At 46.4% G+C, this 19520-nt stretch overlaps 1 protein-coding gene across 1 annotated transcript in view; it reads left to right on the top strand.

The window, feature by feature from the left end:
• The window catches only part of PPIP5K1 (diphosphoinositol pentakisphosphate kinase 1), a 44222-nt gene that overhangs the window by 4547 nt on the left and 20155 nt on the right, over positions 1–19520 (top strand). Inside the window, exons 9-27 of the mRNA XM_065872366.1 lie at positions 545–646; positions 869–955; positions 1073–1148; positions 1292–1401; positions 1487–1569; positions 1738–1869; positions 2025–2146; positions 2518–2700; positions 4897–5038; positions 5224–5447; positions 5768–5895; positions 6107–6221; positions 6391–6498; positions 7111–7227; positions 7384–7548; positions 10152–10242; positions 13134–13259; positions 13977–14039; positions 19210–19347. Coding sequence (XP_065728438.1) covers positions 545–646; positions 869–955; positions 1073–1148; positions 1292–1401; positions 1487–1569; positions 1738–1869; positions 2025–2146; positions 2518–2700; positions 4897–5038; positions 5224–5447; positions 5768–5895; positions 6107–6221; positions 6391–6498; positions 7111–7227; positions 7384–7548; positions 10152–10242; positions 13134–13259; positions 13977–14039; positions 19210–19347 — 2312 coding nt within the window. The remainder of the gene's footprint in view (positions 1–544; positions 647–868; positions 956–1072; positions 1149–1291; positions 1402–1486; positions 1570–1737; positions 1870–2024; positions 2147–2517; positions 2701–4896; positions 5039–5223; positions 5448–5767; positions 5896–6106; positions 6222–6390; positions 6499–7110; positions 7228–7383; positions 7549–10151; positions 10243–13133; positions 13260–13976; positions 14040–19209; positions 19348–19520) is intronic.

Raw genomic sequence — 19520 nt, 5'->3', positions numbered from 1 at the left:
TGCAGGGGACACGGGTTTGATCCCTGATCTGGAAGATCCCACATGACACGGAGCAACTAAGCCTGAGCGCCACAACTACTGAGCCTGCGCTCTAGAGCCCACGAGCCACAACTACTGAAGCCTCAGTGCCTAGAGCCCATGCTCTACAACAAGAGAAGCCACTGCAATGAAAACCCATGTACTGCAAGGAAGAGTAGCCCCCACTCACCGCAGCTAGAGTAAGCCCGCGTACAACAACGAAGACCCAACGCAGCCAAAAATAAAATAAATTACTTAAAAAAAAAAGAATATAGTTAAAGCCCCTACATACCCCTTACTAAGTATATCCCCTTCCCTCCCACCGCCCAGAGGTAACCAGTCCTTTATTTGGTCATTCCCATTTATATATTCGTATTTTTATTACATATATGGGGTGGCTTTCGCATGTTTTTAGATTTTATATTAATGTATTTTTCAGCTACTTGTTAGTTTTTGTGAGCTTCATTCATATATATAGTTCTGGTTCATTCATTTTCACAGGGCTTCTTTGCATTTCTCCTTCTAGGAACACCATAATGCGGGAGCTTGCCCCGCAGTTCCAGATCCCATGGTCCATCCCCACAGAAGCTGAGGACATTCCCATTGTCCCTACCACATCTGGCACCATGTGAGCAAAAGTAAAAGTTAAAAATCGGGAGTAACCTACTTAAGGCATCTGTGTCAGACCAGTGGTTACTTCCTGACCCTGTGCCATCTGACTGGTGGAGCCTACCTTTATTCCTAATCTCAGATAGTTTTTCCTCTGTTCTTTGACCCGTTGGGTAGGATGAAATGGGAGGCAGTGTGGGGTGGGACTGGGGAGAGGCTCTAACAACATTCCCTATCTTAGGATGGAACTTCGTTGCGTCATTGCAATTATCCGTCACGGGGATCGTACCCCCAAGCAGAAGATGAAGATGGAGGTGACACACCCAAGGTGGGCAGAGTATCCTAATCCAGACAAATAGGTGTTTGTGAAGGAAATGGGGAGGGGTACCTCCCAGAGGCTCTTGTCTGTCTCAGCCCGTACTGAAGCTTCTCCTTATTTCTTCAGGTTTTTTAGTCTATTTGAAAAACATGGTGGCTACAAGACAGGGAAATTAAAACTGAAGCGGCCCGAGCAGCTACAGGTAAGGTGATGAATCTGCCTGGGAGGAGCAGTGCTACAGAAAGATAGAGGGTATGGGATTGGGGGCCTCAGTGAGAGACCAGGATGAAAGCCTAACCAGCCAGGACTTGGCCTCCTGCACAGATACCCTGTTGTTTCCTCCAGGAGGTGCTGGACATCACAAGGCTGCTATTGGCTGAACTGGAAAAAGAACCAGGTGGTGAGATTGAGGAGAAGACTGGGAAACTGGAGCAGCTGAAATCTGTGCTGGAGATGTGAGAAAGGGAATAGGAAAGGGGGGCCACTAGCAGTGAGAATTGGGTGCTGGGGTAGAAAGTAAACTGTGAATTTATCCTGCAGGTATGGTCACTTCTCAGGCATCAACCGGAAGGTGCAGTTGACTTACTACCCTCATGGAGTAAAAGCTTCTAATGAGGGGCAAGGTAAGATGTAATACCCCTTTCCCATCACCACTCACATCTCTTATTCTTGAACCCTTAGATGACCTCTATCCCAAATTACCTTTCCGGGCTCCTCAGAAGACCTAACATTTAGATGTCCCCACTATTTTCCTTAGATCTAGACCTGTTCACTGCCCCTTATTCCCGCAGATCCACAGGGGGAGGCTCTGGCCCCATCCCTATTGCTGGTACTGAAGTGGGGTGGAGAACTGACCCCTGCTGGCCGTGTTCAGGCTGAGGAGCTGGGGCGAGCTTTCCGCTGCATGTACCCTGGAGGACAGGGTGAGTGTTTTGTAAATACCTAGCAGGGCTGAGATAAGATGATTAGAGAATAAGTTGGGGAAACAAGGGACAGAGACAATAGGGAAGTTAAAGGGGAAATGAGCATTCTTGGGTATTTACAGCCATCCATTCCTGGTCTTCCCCTTTGCCCCCAGGTGACTATGCTGGCTTTCCCGGGTGTGGGCTGCTTCGCCTCCATAGCACCTTCCGCCATGATCTCAAGATTTATGCCTCTGATGAGGGCCGTGTCCAGATGACTGCTGCAGCCTTTGCCAAGGTGCACACTACAGTCCACCCACAGTTCCAGCTTCCATTAGGTAGAGAAGCAGAGTTTGGAGAACTAGTTGGAAATTTCAGAGTGTTTGTGTGCCATCTCAGAGAAGTTTCTGCTTGTGTCTGACTGCATTCTTTTTTTTTTTAATTGGGGTATAGTTGCTTTACAATGTTGTGTTAGTTTCTCCTGTACAGCAAAGTGAATCAGCTGTATGTACTGACTGCATTCTATACTACTGAGAATAATTAGTGGGGTGGGCCCCTTGACCTATACCCCAACTCCCAAGCCAGCTCTCATTTGATCTCTGGGACCATCGTAGGCCTAGGGGAACTAGACTGGAAGGAAAACTAATAGATTCTCTGCTCCCCCTCTAGGGCCTTCTAGCTCTAGAAGGGGAGCTGACACCCATTTTGGTACAAATGGTGAAGAGTGCCAACATGAACGGGCTCTTGGACAGTGATGGCGATTCCCTGAGCAGCTGCCAGCACCGGGTGAAGGCTCGGCTGCACCACATTTTGCAGCAGGATGCACCCTTTGCCCCTGAGGATTATGATCAGGTCAGGCTCTCCTAGACTTTGTGCCCAACACAGCCCAATCCCCAAATCCTAGAATTCTAAATAATAGTGATCCGTAATGGCACTTACTGTGTGCCAGGCACTGTTTTATGTGCTCTCCATGTATTGTGTCATTTAATCCTTACCCTTTGAGATAAGTATGGGTCCACAATCTGTCATCCACAGTTTTGGAAATGAAAAAGATTTTTATAACTTTGCCACCAAGATTCGTTTGACAGCAAAACCCGACATGGTAAGACTCTTTCTAATCCCCATTTATCCCATCTAGTGTAAATAGTCATACATTTTGCTACAGAAATAGAAAAGTGTTTGGTTACGTCCTAGGCCCTGCTGGAGGTGTTATCTAACATGTGGCATATGCACCGTATTAACTTCTTAAAGTCCCAAGAATTCTCAATTCCAAAACACAGCTGAACCCAAGGATGTTTCAGTTTATCTGTTGCTGTATAAAAAACTACCCCAAAACTCAGTAACTTAAGACAAAAACCATTTTATCACCTTACAGCTCTAGGCTCAACTAGTCTTGCCTAGGGTCTTCCCTAAAATTGCCCAGCTGCTGTCCAGATGTTGGGGCTGGAACCGTCTGGAGGCTCAACTGGGATGCTAGGATGGCTGGGCTCTCTCCCTCCTCGTGATGTCCCTGTCCCTGTAGTCTCAGAGCCTCTCCTCTCCATGTGTTTTTCCCATGTGGTTTTTCTAGCAGACCAGGGATCAAATCCATGCCCCCGGCAGTGGAAGCATGAAGTCCTAACCACTGGACCATTAGGGAATTCCCCAGACGGATTTCTTAAATAGTAGCTTAGGACTCCCCCATACCAGAAACTTTCAAGATTTTTTAAAGTGTAGGCCCAGAATTAGCACAGTATAACTTTATTATTTTTTGTTGGTTAAACAGTCCCAGGGTCAGCCCAGATTCAAGGGAAGGGGAATGTGACAAAGAATTAATGGCCATCTTTAATCCACTGTAAGAACTGTGGACCGGTACTACATTTCCCCCCCTTTACAGATGAGGAAGCCTAGGCTCAGAAGAATTTAAGCAGCCTTTCCAAGGTCACCCAAGGAATCTAACTAGAGAGCCCAGGCTGTTAGCCTCACAGTATTAATCACAGTGGATGCCACTACCCAAGCCATTCTTTTTCCTTTTTCCTATGTATCCATGCCATGATTGACTGGGGATCATGTGCCAGACAATGATTTTCTACCATCCTCCTACTCACAGCTCCTCATTTCATAACTGCTGTGTAACCATTTTTGATAGATTCTTAAATAAGCAAAGTAGCTGAGCACATTGACTAGAGAATGGCATTTTCTGTGTTCTTCTCTGAGCAGGCCTTGATAAAGGGGCAGGACCTTGCTGCCTTATTTTCCAATCCATTGCTCAATGTCAAATCCAAAAAAGCTAAGGTATCTTTCCTTTTTCCTTGCTTCCTTTTGCCAGCAAGAATGGAACTTGTGAGGACCGAGGTAGAATGAGTACATTCAACCTGCAATCTCCTTTCCCCCTCCCCATCTTCATTGACTGTGACCATCCTAAATGCTTGAGTTGGAACTTAGTTCTGAGACAGCACCTCTACTCCAGATTCAAGCTAGCATCTTGTTTAGAGGAGTAAAATAGTTATGTCTATTACCCACTCACGAAAACATTCTGTGGGGATTTTGATTTAATCTGTATTCCTCAGCATTTTCCGTGCTTATTTTAGAACCCCCAAGAAAAGAACCTAGATCTATTTTATTTCCTCTGACTCCAAGACTTTTAAGATGACCCATTCTTAGATGACTGTGTGCTAGAGCAGTCCCCTCATCTGAACTGCTAGTGTTCCCAGTAGCGTAAGAATGCTCGTTGGGGGCTTCCCTGGTGGTGCAGTGGTTAAGAGTCCGCCTGCCAATGCAGGGGACACGGGTTCGTGCCCCGGTCCGGGAGGATCCCACATGCCACGGAGCGGCTGGGCCCGTGAGCCATGGCCGCTGAGCCTGCGCGTCCGGAGCCTGTGCTCCGCAATGGGAGAGGCCACAACAGTGAGAGGCCCGCATAGCGCAAAAAAAAAAAAAAAGAATGTCTCGTTGGGGTGAGCCAACAGACAGAGCTTATTTGCAGTCAGTCTCTCTGTAATAAGCTCACAGCAATCTAGGCAACTGGCACTGAACCTGTCTTGCTTTTCATCTTTCTATTCTCCACAGCTGGCTCCCACTGGAAGCACTTCCCTACTCAACTCCATGGCTATAATCCAGAATCCTGTGAAGGTCTGTGATCAGGTATTTGCCCTGATTGAAAACCTCACTCACCAGATCCAGAAACGGATGCAGGACCCCAAGTCTGTAGGTGGGTTTGAATACTACTATCTTCCTTTCAAGATCTTGGGTACGGATGGGTTCCTCAGGCAATCCTGTGTCCTCTCCTAAGTGTCTGGGACACGTCATCCTCATCTCTCTGGTTCTGCTTCAGATTTGCTAGGGTCTTTTGTTAGAGGTGAAGCCTTTGGCTCTGTCTGTCTGTCTTCCTTCCAGACCTGCAGCTTTACCACAGCGAGACACTAGAGCTAATGCTACAGCGTTGGAGCAAGCTGGAGCGTGACTTTCGACAGAAGAGTGGGCGCTATGATATCAGTAAGATCCCTGACATCTATGACTGTGTCAAGTATGATGTGCAGCACAATGGGAGTCTGGGACTTCAAGGAACAGCAGAGTTGCTCCGTCTCTCTAAGGCACTGGCTGATGTGGTCATTCCCCAGGTGTGTCTCACATAAGGGATGGAGCCTGGGGCTAGGGGCACTGCAGAAGGAAGGAGAGAAAAGGCAGGAAGGAGGGGCGGTGTGGGAACCAGGGGAAGGAAACTTAGAAAAGGAATTAGCTGTTACAATTAGAGCTACAATCCTGGCTCTGAGGAAGCCCAAGAGGCTAACTGAGGAAAAACCTGGAGAGGGGGAATGTGGTGATGTTGGAAGAAGCCCTAGACCTGAGGTGAAGACAAGCATGATCTTGGACCTGGGAGTATAAGGCAAGAGGAAAACAAGATTCATTGAGGTGCTTATTCCTGGCCTGTGGCCCCTAGGAGTACGGGATCAGTCGGGAGGAGAAACTGGAAATTGCTGTGGGCTTCTGTCTTCCACTGTTGCGGAAGATACTACTTGACCTGCAGAGAACCCACGAGGATGAGTCTGTCAACAAGCTGCACCCCCTGTGAGGGAGGGCTGGGTGGGGTGCTGGATGGAGGGAGGGGCATGTCAGGGAGCTCTTGGGGGAACCCAGGCTGGGACAGCTTGGGGAACCAAGAACGGGAGGGGTCCTGGGGTGGAAAAGAGAGAGAAGTCTTTGAGGCGGGAGGAGGGAGTTTGTGGAGGGCTGAGAAGAGGACTGGCTGACAGTGTGAGTGACTTAGCTGCTGTCTCAGGTACTCCCGAGGAGTGCTCTCCCCAGGCCGCCATGTTCGAACACGTCTCTACTTCACCAGTGAAAGCCACGTCCACTCCCTACTCAGTGTCTTCCGTTATGGGGGACTTCTTGATGTAAGGATCCTTTTTCCTTCAGCCTATGAACATCTTTTCCCAGCGTTCTTTTACTCTCCTCCTCATGCTTCTTTTTTACTGCAAGCTTCCTCTGTTCTCCTCGTCTCCCCGCCCATTCCCTGACTCCCTCGTCCTTGGGCATTAGCTTACCTCTTCTTGTGTTCGGTAGGAGACCAAGGATGCACAATGGCAGCGAGCTTTGGCTTATCTTAGTGCCATCTCAGAGCTCAACTACATGACCCAGATTGTCATCATGCTTTATGAAGACAACACACGGGTGAGGAGCTAACAGGGCGGGGTGAGGAGAGGCCCCCTTCTTTCTTCTCCATCCCCTTTTAGGGAAAAGCTTTTTTATGCTTAGATTCTGTAGAATCCAGTTAGGTGTGGTACCTAGGTGCAGCATGATAGAGAACATCCAGGAGGTTCCTCCTGGAACAGAAAACATGTTTTGGGTTGGTGTTGAGCCAGAGAGATACCAGAGAACATAGCTCTGGCATTAGGGAGGGTATGGAATTTGAACAATGTTACAATGAGTCTTTTTCTCTCAAACATTGTTACACATACACCTTCTTCATCTGGCTCCACAAAGATATCTTTAAATGTGCTGCTGTATGCACTGTAGCAAAGCTGAATTCCTGTGGGAGATGGATAGGGAGGGGGACAGTTGTAGAACTGGAAGTTGGCAAGTCCTATGGAGGTTGAGAGTATGAGCATCCCGTAACACTAGACTGTAGTTAAAGGGAGCTATTACTGTAGAGGGGTGTAAGACGCTGAAACCTCAGCCCTGGGAGGATGTGTCCTCTTGAGTTCCTCTCTGTTGTCCCTGCCTGGTCTTCCACCACCATGTCCAGCTTCTCCAACTGCCCTTTCATCTGGTGATGCCCTAAAGGATCCCTTATCAGAGGAGCGGTTCCATGTGGAGCTGCACTTCAGCCCTGGAGTGAAAGGTGTCGAGGAAGAAGGCAGTGCCCCAACTGGCTGTGGATTCCGTCCAGCCTCTTCTGAGGTGGGTCAGAGTGCTGGGATTTGGGACTGGAGGATTTAGGAACCAAGTGATGGGAAACTCGGAAACAGTACAGGGAGGTTAAAAGGGTTGGGGAGAATTGGATTAGGAGGCTGGAGACCATTAACACCTCTCCTGTCTATGCCTGTTGTTGGGTAGAATGAGGAGATGAAAACAGACCAAGGCAGCATGGAGGACCTGTGCCCGGGGAAGGCATCAGATGAGCCAGACGGAGCATTGCAGACCTCACCCCAGCCCTCTGAGGGCCCTGGCCTCCCAAAGAGATCACCCCTCATTCGTAACCGCAAAGCCGGCTCCATGGAGGTAATGGGAGGGGCTTGGGAGAAAGAAGTGGTGGAAGTGTTCATAGGACAATATCCATGAATCTCTGAATCCCCTCAGTGGAATTCTTAGGACCTTAAACAGAGTCTTCCTGCCCCTGATGGATATGTTTCACTTAACCTCTCTTTCACAGCTGGTCTCCCAGGAAAGCTCCTTTAAGCTGGTTGCTACTTCTGAGGTTAAAGAGATGCCAGTGAGGGGTGCCTGAGAGATAAGGACTTTTAGAGACGAGATTGAGGAGGAGGCCTCTGGATGAATTTGAGAAGGCAGTTCTTTAAAAGGAAATATAGTAGAAAAGCGTGTACTCTGGGCTAAAATCCCAGTCTGATAATCAGACGCTGTGTGATCTTGGACAGGTACCTTCTCCAAGCCTAAATTTTTTTCATCTGTAAAATATAAGTAATACTCACCATATAGATGCTTAGTAAACAGTAACAATGATAACAATACAGTTGATATTGAAGGCCAGGCCCCCTCCATCTCTTTATTGTCTTGGGTAAATATTAAAGCTCAGATTGTAGTAAATATCACTTTGCTAAAAATGGCACTTTAATTTAACCCCTTTAGGGTTATCTATACTCTCATCCCAGAAAGGGAATCAAGTCTCGAGGTCTATCTATCTCCCCTTTGTTCTGATGAGGTTTATCAGTCTGGGCCTGGTTCTATTTCTCTAGCCTAGAGGAAAGGACTGTTGTAAATCTCACATTGTGTCCTGGAGTAAAAACCAAAGTTTTGGTCTTTTCCTGGAGAGATCCTTTCCCTCTTTGGCCCAATGACACTCTTTTTGACCCCATGACTTATCCCTGTCTCAGGGACCATGACTTTCTATTTTGGGTCCTGCTTTGACAGATGAATCTGTTCACTTGGCTTGGTGCCTGCTCTCTGTCTTAAAGGAATTGGTCTTTCCATTTTGAAATATCTCAGAAGAATCTATAACTAGCTTACATAGGTTCAGACAAAGGTTTATGGTTCAGATTTTGGAGAATGCTGAGAAGACAAACTACAGTCTCTCTTCTAGGCTCATCCTTTTCTGCCTGATTATTTTAAGATGGACTTGAGGTCATGAATACTCAGAGTTTCCTTAGGTGGGGTATGCGTCATATTTTCTTTGAGGTGTAAGTTAACTTAGTATCCATAGTACATTAGTACACTGCAGACTCATGTGAATAGATCAAATGGACAGAATGACATATGATCTTCCACTAATAAACTGCTCCTCCACATCCAGTGTCTTCCCCATTCACATCGTCTGCCAGTCTCTGGCACTATTATGTTGGATCCCCTTTTTTCTTCTGATTTAAAGCAGTCAAGAGACAGGCAAAGCAGAGCTCTCAGTGTATCATCTCTCAGACTTGATGAAATTGACTTCTTTCAGGCCTATAGGAAGCTTTCTGTTGTAATCAGATTCCTTCCTCTCAGTTACTAGTGCTGCTTATACCATGGCTACCCAGGATGATGGTTGCCCACGATATGCTCCTCAGCTTTGCAAGAAAATCTTCTCTCTGCTCTTTGGTCATACAACCTTTTAGTATTAATATTTCCTCTCCGTGTTCTATAAGTACAGGCATTGGTAGTCTTATTCTTATCAACTACGACCCTTCTTTCCATCCTTTCTTCTCCTGTCATCTTATATTTTTGGACTGGTTTAGAATACAAAATCTGTGACCTTCAGAGCAGCTGTGCCCTAGGCAATCATCCTCTCCAGCCTTACAACTGCCTCTGCCCAATGGGCCCAGGGCTTTGGGGAGCCTGGGGTGTAAGGAGCCGTGACCGGCTTTCCACCCGGTCTGATTGCAGGTCATGAACATGCAGTGCACGGGGAACCTGGACCTGATCCCCTTGCGGGGACGGCGCCGCCGGAGGTCAGGGGACCTCCCCCGGCCTTCCCCAGCCATCGGCCTACAGCCCCGGGCTGTGTCCACCACTCACCTGGCATCCTGCACACAGGTGTCCCTCCATACTTCATCTTCCCTTATTGCTTCTATCTTTGCCTTTTGGGACTTTGGGACTCAGAACACTGTTGAGGTGTGTGTGTGTGTGTGTGTGTGTGTGTGTGTGTGTGTGTGTGTGTGGTGTGGGTTATGTGATTGAGCCCTTGTGGGCTTTTCAGAAATCCATTTCATGTCTCCAGGAGTGGAGGGGAGGGCTTTCGGTTCAGATAAGAAACTGAGTATGGCTGCCGTAGCCACAGCTGTCCCATGGAAAGAAGAGAGCGTAGCCAGACTTCTTATTGTGGCTGAGCTATTGTGATTTGCTTTCTGAGTTCTATGGAGGGATATAAAAGATTAAGGTACCCTGCCCTGCTAAGCACTGAGAATGGTTGAATAATGATTTCTCAGATTTGGGATTAGAGGGCTGTAGGCACAGGCATCTTGGAAATAGAAGTGCTTTCTAGTATAGAAGGATTCCCTGGACAGTTTCCTCTGTAAAGTATACTCTTAGACTTTGCATTCCTCTTCCTCATAAAAATCCTTAAACTTCCTGACATTGCTTGGTTTTGTAGGGGCAAGAATTCAGGACCTGGGTTTTAGACTTCTCAGTTGAGGTGGCAAAACGGTAATTAACATAGAGTCCTTTTTCTCCAGGTGCTTTCTGAGACTTCGTCCTCGAGGCCTGGTGGCTACCGACTCTTTTCATCTTCACGGCCACCAACGGAGATGAAGCAGAGCGGCCTAGGTATGGTTTTCCAGCATCTCTCATCTGTTGTTGGGAAGGGGTGTCTGTCTGTTCTTTAGAGTTTTATTGTGGGGAACCTTAGTCATGGGAGTTGGGGTCATCTAGTCAGTGGAATTGTTGGGTGGGGCTAGGGAGGATGAATTGGGAGAAGCCACATGTAGGTGTGAACTTTGATCCCAGATGATTGTTTGCATTCCAGGAAGGTGTCTGTCTTTTGGTTTACTACACAACGCCCATTTCTCTGGCTGAAGGGCATTTTTCTGGCTTCCCCTCTTATTCCTTATCTGTCCCTTCAGTCTAGCCCAGACATTTAGGGTCCATGGAGACTCTGACTCTTCAGAGTTATCAGAGACAAAGCTATAAATAGAGGCACTTGTGAGACGCTCCCTTCCCTCAATAACGGTCATATTCCTCATTTGGAGAACTTGTGCCATGTCTTCCTTTGAGACCTGTGTTTATTACATCCTTGCTCTGGCCCCTCCTACCTCCGTGCCCTCCCCTTCATCCTCTTTTAATCCTGTAATTCTTCTTCCTTCCTTCCTGAAAATTGAGGGACAAATCTGAGACTGGTGTAGTGGCAGAGGCTTCTCTCAGGACTTTGAGGGAATGTCTCTTGATTTTTTTGATTCCTGGAGAGGGGTGGAGAACATCATTCAACCTTTCCTAAGAACACAGACTGCAGGAAGGACCAAGCCTCAGAGGGTATTGTATTCTTTGGGAGTGGGGAGGGGTCCTTGGGAGGGACTATCTTTGAACACAGCACCTGTGAGCTATTAACCAGAACTGGCAGGTAGAGACAGTGGTGTGGGGTCTAGACTGGGTCCCCTGGCTCTTTCTATCTTGTCCTATTATTCTCTCCATTTAGCTCCTTTCATTTTACTGTTGAAAGAGAAAGGTCTCCTTGGCACCAAATTTCTTGGCCCCAAAACGGTCAGCATTTGGACCAGAAATGGGAAGAAAGGTTTTTGGTAATTTTCCAGGCTAATTTTATGGGATTAGATTGCCTTCTAGATCAGTAAAATTAGGTAGATTGTTTGGTGCATGAAAAATAAATGACAAATGTCTGGATCTGTGAATATAGACTTCTTTTCCCAGAAACCCCAGAAGAGAATAGGTTTCAGGTAGGTGGGAAAGAGGATAGGTGTGTCTGGCCCAGTTAAAGGGGAGTGCTGTCAAGAACAAGGCAGAGGCATGAGTCTGGTTGACAGATGGTGGTGGTAAGGTAAAGACTACCCCCTGAGATGATCCAAGACTGGACACGGCAGGATTGGTGGGACTATGCCAGAAAATTATTTCGTGGAGGAAGTAAATGTAGAACAAAGCTTGGGGGTGAGCTGGGATATAGCCAGCTAGTTCCAGCTTCTCTGAAAAAAGCAGACATATTTAGCAACCCTTATTTCTCTCTGGAACTCTATTCTTGAGCTTGTTTGAACATGAAAGGTAGGAGAAATTGCTGCACAGAGGAGTGGTCCTTAATTCCAGGGTGGAAATTATCAGCCATCTGAACTTCTTGATTTATGTGGTGACCCTGAAATGCTGGGACCCCTGAAACCATATCCCCTCTTTGTGGGCTCAAAGGAAACTGACGTCTCCACTCTGTCTATTTCCCCTATGAATGTTAAGTTCCCAAGTCAAACCCAGGGTCTTGGCTAAGATGGATTTGGAAGTAGAGGAGAAAATCCCACAAACTGGAGTGTTAATCTTGTTTCCTCCTGCCCATTCTCTCCTGTGGGCTATAGTAGGAGACGGGACCATGGGAGTCCCAACCCTACTGTCGATCAGATACTTGGGACAGTGACTAGCTTGATTTATTTGCTTCAGGGATTTTTCAAGTTTTATTTACTCCACTTACTGACAAGAGTTCTCTTTGCTTTCTTTGAACTTGTGTGTGTGGGCATCTGGCTTTGAGCACAGGACTTACAAGACAATAAACTTTCGAGAGTAGATAAAACATCTTTTTCGCTGTTTTCTGCTCACGAGGTTCTCCTGAGTAGGGTGTTCAGCGGTTAGTAGGCATGTTCTGCGTATAATCACCTGACCCTTCACATGCCTTTCAATTTGTGTCCATTTTCACTTCAGAAACAATGCTCTGTTTTCTTCTTGATGAAAAAAATTACTATTTCTTTTCTAACTGAACACAGTTGATCCTGAGTCAGGACACCTGGATTCTAGTCCAGCTTAGCTCCTAACAAACTGTATGACCTTGAACAAATGAGATCCCTTTTGAATGTCAGTTTCTTCATCTCTAAAATAAGAAGGCTGAACTGGATGATCTTTGAATCCATTCCAGCTTCAAAAACTCAGTGAGTCTCATACTTTCTTGGGAAAGGTAAAAAGGCCTAAGGGAAAATAGAAGGGAGGGAACGTTGGATGAAAAACTTAGGAGGAATTGGAACTTATGAGAACTTTGAATTTGAGTTGAGTACTCTAAACTTAGTCTCTAGTTTCAGTCAAAGTTTCTTTCCTTTTAAACAAATAAGGGACTCGATTTCTGGGTTCTTCAAACCCTAGAATTAAATTGAATTAAATTAAACTGAATTAAATCTAGGGAGATCTAGAGGAATCTACCTATTCTTTGAGCATTCCTGAGAGCCACCTAGTGAGCATAGTTTATCCCTTTCAGTAGCTTTGAGTCCCCTAATATGACTAACCCTGTATTTGTAGTGGCCTCTTGTATCTGCCAAGTAGACTTTCAGGAGCATCCTCACTTTGCTTGCCCGGTGTGGCTGTGGACAGTAGTGAAAGCTGTTTGTGGTTATGTGAAGTGGCCACGTGGTGGTGGCTCTGAATGGTTATGTGTGTGTGTCCTGATGTTGTCATGTGAAATCGTGCGTACTTCTGTGTGGTAATTGCAGCTTTGCGTGGCTACTAATGCACTCCCGGCCTTGCAGGCTCACAGTGCACGGGGCTGTTCAGCACCACAGTGCTGGGCGGCTCCTCCAGCGCCCCGAATCTTCAGGACTACGCCCGCAGCCAAGGCAAAAAGCTACCACCTGCCAGTCTGAAGCACCGAGATGGTATGTGGGTGGGTTTTGGGGGGCAACTCTTTTCTTCATTTGTCCGCCAGCAAGGACACAGCTCAAGAACAATTCACGCTTAAGATGGCGCTTGACACTAGCCTTATGACAAGTTTTCTGCATCAGTTATAGAGGGGAGAAGCAACCAAGACCCCATCCACCCCTCCATTTGCATTCCCTCTCGCCATACAAATACTACTTATTTATGCTTATCCCTTCATAATCAGCCACATACAGCCCTGCTACATCAATTTACTCCACCTTTGTATTCTTTCCTGGATTCTGGCCTGTAGTGGTAGGGACCAAGGAGGATGATCCACGGTCAGGAAGAATGCAGTGGAGCCTCAATTAAAATCTAGGAAATCAGGGATGGGGAAGTTGTTCAGCCAAGGCAGGAAAAATGATATGGAAAGAGATTGGGGGAAGTGATGAAAGTTTCTACAAAGATTTTATTTCTTTGTAAATGACCAGAAAGAGGATGTGGTGGTGAGATTAGGGTTGTTTGTGGGACCGTATTATGGTAGAGATGACACATGGATTCCTGAGAGGAGATTATCCAAAGGAAAAGATTGAAATGTGGTAGTAAGGAATCTAAGGGGCGGGGGTGGGAGCAGGTCGTATACTAACTGTAAAGAACAGAGTATATTGTGAGCAAATTCCAGAGCAGAGGGTGGGGACAGCAGTGGGTATAATCCCCGTGATGTCTTTTCTCCCCAGAGCTCTTGTTTGTCCCGGCCGTAAAACGATTTTCTGTGTCGTTTGCAAAGCATCCGACTAACGGTACGTTTGCTTCTGACTCAACGTCATTCCTCCTCACCATGTCACCTCCAGACACTTAACCTCTGAGTTCTGACACTGACTTTCCCTCTCCCTCCACTGTGTTGACACCCTGCTGTCTCTGAACCACTCACTAATTGTCGCTCTTGGGATATATCACTTGTTGTGACAGACCTTAGCCTTGGCTGCAGCCTGGCTGCCCGATTCCTGGGGCAACTCAAGGTCTTATTTCCATGGTCACCATCATCACCATTGTGTCACTTTTTTCAGCATCATCACCGAAACATGAATTAAACCTCTTCCTTTCCCATCACATGACTGCCAGGCTTTGTACAAACATGATAATGGTTCCCCTTCTTAGAAGGAGCGTAGTATTACCTATATCATCCCCATTTCTTCTCTCTATTTGTTTCCCCAACTCCTCAGCTTATGTAATTTTGATCTTCCTGTTTTTTCACCAGCTCTTTTGTTGGAGTGGATGACTAGTTTGCTCCCCTTTTGGAGCAGTGCTGCAGTTCCCAGTTCCCAAGCCTACCCGTAAAGGCATTAGTCTTGAGTATATTGTTTTCCATCTCCATATTCCTATCTCCTACCATTGTGTGTATTTTGTGTGGCTCTTGTGCTCCTGACATCTGCTTTACGTCACTACTAACCTAGGGTCTGAGCCTAGAAAACAGGAGTCCAGATTGATTTGGGATACAAGAAAGAACAAAAGGAGTAGGAGGTGTTAGGTAAAGGAAAAAGAATTGTGCCTTGAGGGTTTCCATGTGGTTTCCATGCAGCCCCAGCCTACTTATGGCACTGCAGTCTCCGAGAAGGGGAAGTGAAGAGTTGAGATGTCTACTGGAGATTCCGGGGGAGCTTAGGAATAAATAATATTTCAAGAATACTGAAGAACAGGGTCTGCCCACACTAAGGTGGGAGAGTTTAGAGATTTGCGTAAACCCAAAACTGAAGGGCTGTGGTCTCTTTGTAGGGTATGGCAGAGGAACCCAGGACTTACTCCTTGCTTTATCCTTTATATCCTTAGTTTCTCTCTGCATTGTATCTTGTCTTCAAGGTAAATCCAGTTTTGTTAGATACGATTTTCTTCTGTTCAAGAGCTAAGACTCTGAGGAAGGTAAAATTAGCTTGGCTTCCTGGCTGAAAAAACTCTAGGTGCTGATCACCTGCTCCTTAGACAGTGGCAGCTGCTAGATTTTAGCCCAGTAAGGCCATACATCTCCACTAGGCACTGGTGAAATCTCCCTATGTTGACTAGCTTATACTTGCTCAGTTTATACCCCTACCCTCCACCTGCACTCCTGTTTGTGCCTGTGACAGGAGCTTCCCATTCAGAGTGGCGTGACTGTGCCTGCACAGTTAGCTTCAAGCTCTTCTGGCCTTCGTGCCACAGTCATCTCCAGAGTAGACCCTCAGGCACCAACCCCAACACTACAGCCTGGGATTTGGACTTAGGAGACTTGTTACTTAGGGAACAGAAGATGGTACTAGGAACTTGGGCCCCTGACATCAGAGCTAAATCACAACTCTCCTAACTCTTAGGCTCTGTGAGAAAAGATCCAAATTCCTAAAACAGATCCTCAAACCTATATATCTCTAGTTCCCTGAAGGCTTGGTTAGCAGCCTCACCAGTAAAGAAGAATTAATTCTACCAAAAGGGGGAGAGGAAGAAAGACCTGGACAATTATAGTGCAAGAGAGTAAATTCAAGATCTCCTCCAGCACCCTGCACACAACCTCAGGGCTCTGCTGGCCTTTGTTCTTCTTGTACTTGAGCTTGGAGGCTAAAGTGCCTGAGAAGCAGGAATCTAGGAGAAAAAGATTTGGAGCTATTATGTCTCTTGCTGAAGATTATCTAGATTTAATTTGGCCCTCAGGACAATATGAGGGCTCTACCCCATGGCCAAACGTTACTGGACTGACTCAGCAATTACAGAGTGGATGCTCTGTCTGCAGTTGCTTGCAGCAGATTAGTCACAACAATGTGCCAGCCTACTGTCCATCACCACCATCTCTTTGCCATGATGTGTGGCTTTGAAATAGCAGCTGGAAGAACTGGACCTGGCTTTGGAAAGGAGGCAAGGCAGTGCTACTTCCTTGCTTTGATGGGAGAACACCCCTCAGCCCATCCCTCCCTCTATTCCTGATAAGCTTCTGTTACATCCTGTGACTACATCAAGTATATAAGTATGGCCCATTAGTAAACTGCATGCTGAACTTACCAAGGTGAACTAATATAGTGGGAAAGAGACTGTGTCTCTCCCTCATCCAGAATGTCAGAGTGTACCCACCAGATCTGCCAAGCTCATTCTCTTCTAGGGACCCACACAACTGTATGACCATTGGTACAGAAATCTCTCTTGACATCCAGACTAAGGTCTCTGGAAACCATAGTCTCATGGGATCACCCTGTGGAGCCCATTCTGGTCTGGGAGTTCTGAGCAGTCATCCTCAGCTACCTAGATCCTACTTTCTCTGTACCCTATTCCTGTTATCAGTTAAGACCCCGTACCTCTTCCAAGATCTTTTTCCTACTGTTCCTCTTAAACCCCCTTCCACATGCCTTTCACTGCCTTCAGCCGTTTGCAGCTGAATCGCATATATCCACAAAGTTTGCCAACCAGCTAAGCTAGTAAGTAGTTTCGGATTAAAGCTTTTCCACTCGTCTAGCTGAACAAAGTGCAGTTAAACTCACCAGCAGTGGGAAGAAAATATAAAATTATCTCTTTTGGCTTCTATAATTGATACAGTGTCCCTTAAGACTTACGCAAACTTTTTTTAAAAGTCTATGTATTTGAACAAGAATGAAGGATAATTAATCAATATTGGTATTTTCACATATTGATTCCGTTTTTTACATGCTGTTTTAAAGGACACCTGGTTTCCTGCTAATCTACGTCAGTTACCTAACACAAGCCTTGTCTGTGGCTATCTTAGAGTCTGGTCCAGGGAGCCCAGCCTGAGTCCTCAGGAGCTTTTTTAGCTTCAAATTTTATCTTGATAACGTATACCACTCTTGACCCTCTTCTCTGAGTGACTTCAAATCTTTTCATCTCTATCCCAACCTCATAAATACATTCGTTTGAGAAACAAGCCCTAACTAGGGTTTGCCCAAGAATGATTGGGGACACTGGAGTTCCTAGCTACAGAACTGCCAGCTCACCCCATCCAGAACGATGTGACTGCTGTCTGCAAGCACTAACTGAATTGTGCACAACGAGAAAGGAGAGGGCCTGCTGTATGATGAGGTCTCACGTGCCCCTTCTTCTAGACTCACTTCTTTTAGACTTCTTTTAGCATGATGCCAATACTCTTCTCCCCTGCAAGACATGTCCTGTGGCTCTGACCATCTCTGCTTCTCTCTTACCTCACCTTGGAGCTGAGTGGCCCCACCTCCCAGGAATGCTTATGTCATCCAGTACCCCCCTTATTGTCTCTCCCTCTTCTCTTTCTTTATCTTTGTGCTTCCTGCCGTGGTTCCCCCAACCCCTCCAAGAGCTGCTGGATGACCAGCACCCTGTGGTCCGGTTGCTGCGCAGTTTTTCCTCTGACTGCACAGGGGGCTGGCCAGTCTCCTTGGATGCCACGCTGGCGCATCACCTGCACCAGTGCTCCTACCACCTGCGCCTCTTCCGGAACTGGCTGCACTCAGGCCAGGATGATCCTGAGTGCCTCTACGGTACCCCCTGCCACCAAGCTGGCTGCTGCCACTACCCTGGCTGGGACTGACTGCTTTGCTTCTTGCACTTTTGGCAGGAGAGCCCACCTATTCCTTTCTCTTATTTACTCTAAGGTTATGTGACTTGCATTTAGTTGCTTGGATGGGATTGGGGCCAGACTGCCTGGTAGCTGTAGCATTGGCTGCTCCTCCCCTTCCTGTTCTCCTTCCTCACTGCCTCCTAATGTTACCTATTCCCAGTGCTATTTGGTACAGGAGTAGTCTCTTGCCCTGGAATCTATTCTTATCTCTATGACCCTCTACTACCACCATCTTCAAATCCAAATGTTTTTCTAGCAGTTCTGAGAAGCTGGAGACTTACCTCTCCTGCCCTCCTGCCACTAGAGTACAGGGGGAAATTGAGGCACAGAGGTCTCAATTGAATCCTTGAAGAAAACAAGGGCCGAAGGTTAGAAGATGGTCAGGTATAATCCTTTTGAGTTATATAGGTTTTAATCATTGTCAGACAGGAAGCTGTGTCTTGAATAGATATTGCTGTCCTGCCTACCTTTAATCCATTTAAGGAGATATAAAGGAAGCATAGGAAATATTGGGGACTAAAAAAGTGGTTGAGATGTATGCTTCCTGATGCTCTAATGGGGGCATTTTTTTTTTTTCATCAACAGGCCCTGGGATTAGAGTTACACATTTAGGTTTACCCTTCACCCTACAATGTAGATCTACATTGGAATTGTTGGGTTCAGAGCAGAGAATCGGTATTTATTCTTTTTTCTAGGGGGTTTGCCTCATTTTCCTGAAGGAATAGAGAAAAACTAGCAAGTCTGGGGTCTTCAGTGAGAGCAGAGGAAAGAAGCTTTGAAGTGATGAAAATAACCAAGAAAGAACTTCCATCCCCCAACCTGTTCATACATGCGGTTTTCCTGAGCTGAGCTTCATGTGTATTGCATGCCCTCCTGCTTCCAGTATTCTAGCCTTTCTACCCATATCCTAAATCTGCATGAACCCCTCCTCAGATCCCAAGCCCTCCTCCGTAATCTGGTTCTCTTGTACATGATCCCTGAAATCTGCTGTTTTTTCCCAGCTCCATGACCTCCCTACCTCTCATTTAGACCTGCAGTTTCACCCCTTACCTCTGGACCTTTGTTTTATTTCCCCCAGAAAGTACAAGAGGAGTGTAGGTGCTTACCTCATTGGGATTCTGTTGATTTTTCCATGCAATATTGCAGGCTTTCCATAGGTAGGATAAGAGGTGATTTGATTCACCCAGAGGCCTTAGCAGGAAGACTTTTTAGAAAATCTGGAGGTGACAGAAATAGACTCCTATAGGGGCTCTAAAGAGTTCCCTCTCCTGAGAATCTTGGATACCCCACACTCCAAAAGCCAAAAGCCACAGACACTCCTGATGGTTCTCAGGCACCCTCCATGCTTCCTTGGCCAGTTGGGGTATATCCAGCAGGAATAACATTGACTTTGCCCATCTCTTTTCTAACAGGATTTGAAGGGTGCTCCATGGTGCCTACCATTTACCCCCTGGAAACACTGCATAATGCCCTTTCGCTGCGTCAAGTGAGTGAATTCTTGAGTAGAGTCTGCCAGCGCCACACTGATGCCCAAGCACAGGCATCTGCAGGTATGGAGAATACTCTTATCTTATACCACTATCTCTGCCCCCACTCCCATGCTTCCTAGAACATGAGTAATAAATTAAAAAGATAGGCACTCTGAAAAAGTAGACTTGAAAAAATGTTTAATTGCATAGGTTAACTCAAAAGCATAGAACTATCACTCCTTCCAAAGTTAACT

Source organism: Phocoena phocoena, chromosome 2 (assembly GCF_963924675.1).
Source record: "Phocoena phocoena chromosome 2, mPhoPho1.1, whole genome shotgun sequence".
Lineage (NCBI taxonomy): Eukaryota > Metazoa > Chordata > Mammalia > Artiodactyla > Phocoenidae > Phocoena > Phocoena phocoena.
This window is presented reverse-complemented; position numbering and strand designations above follow the sequence as displayed.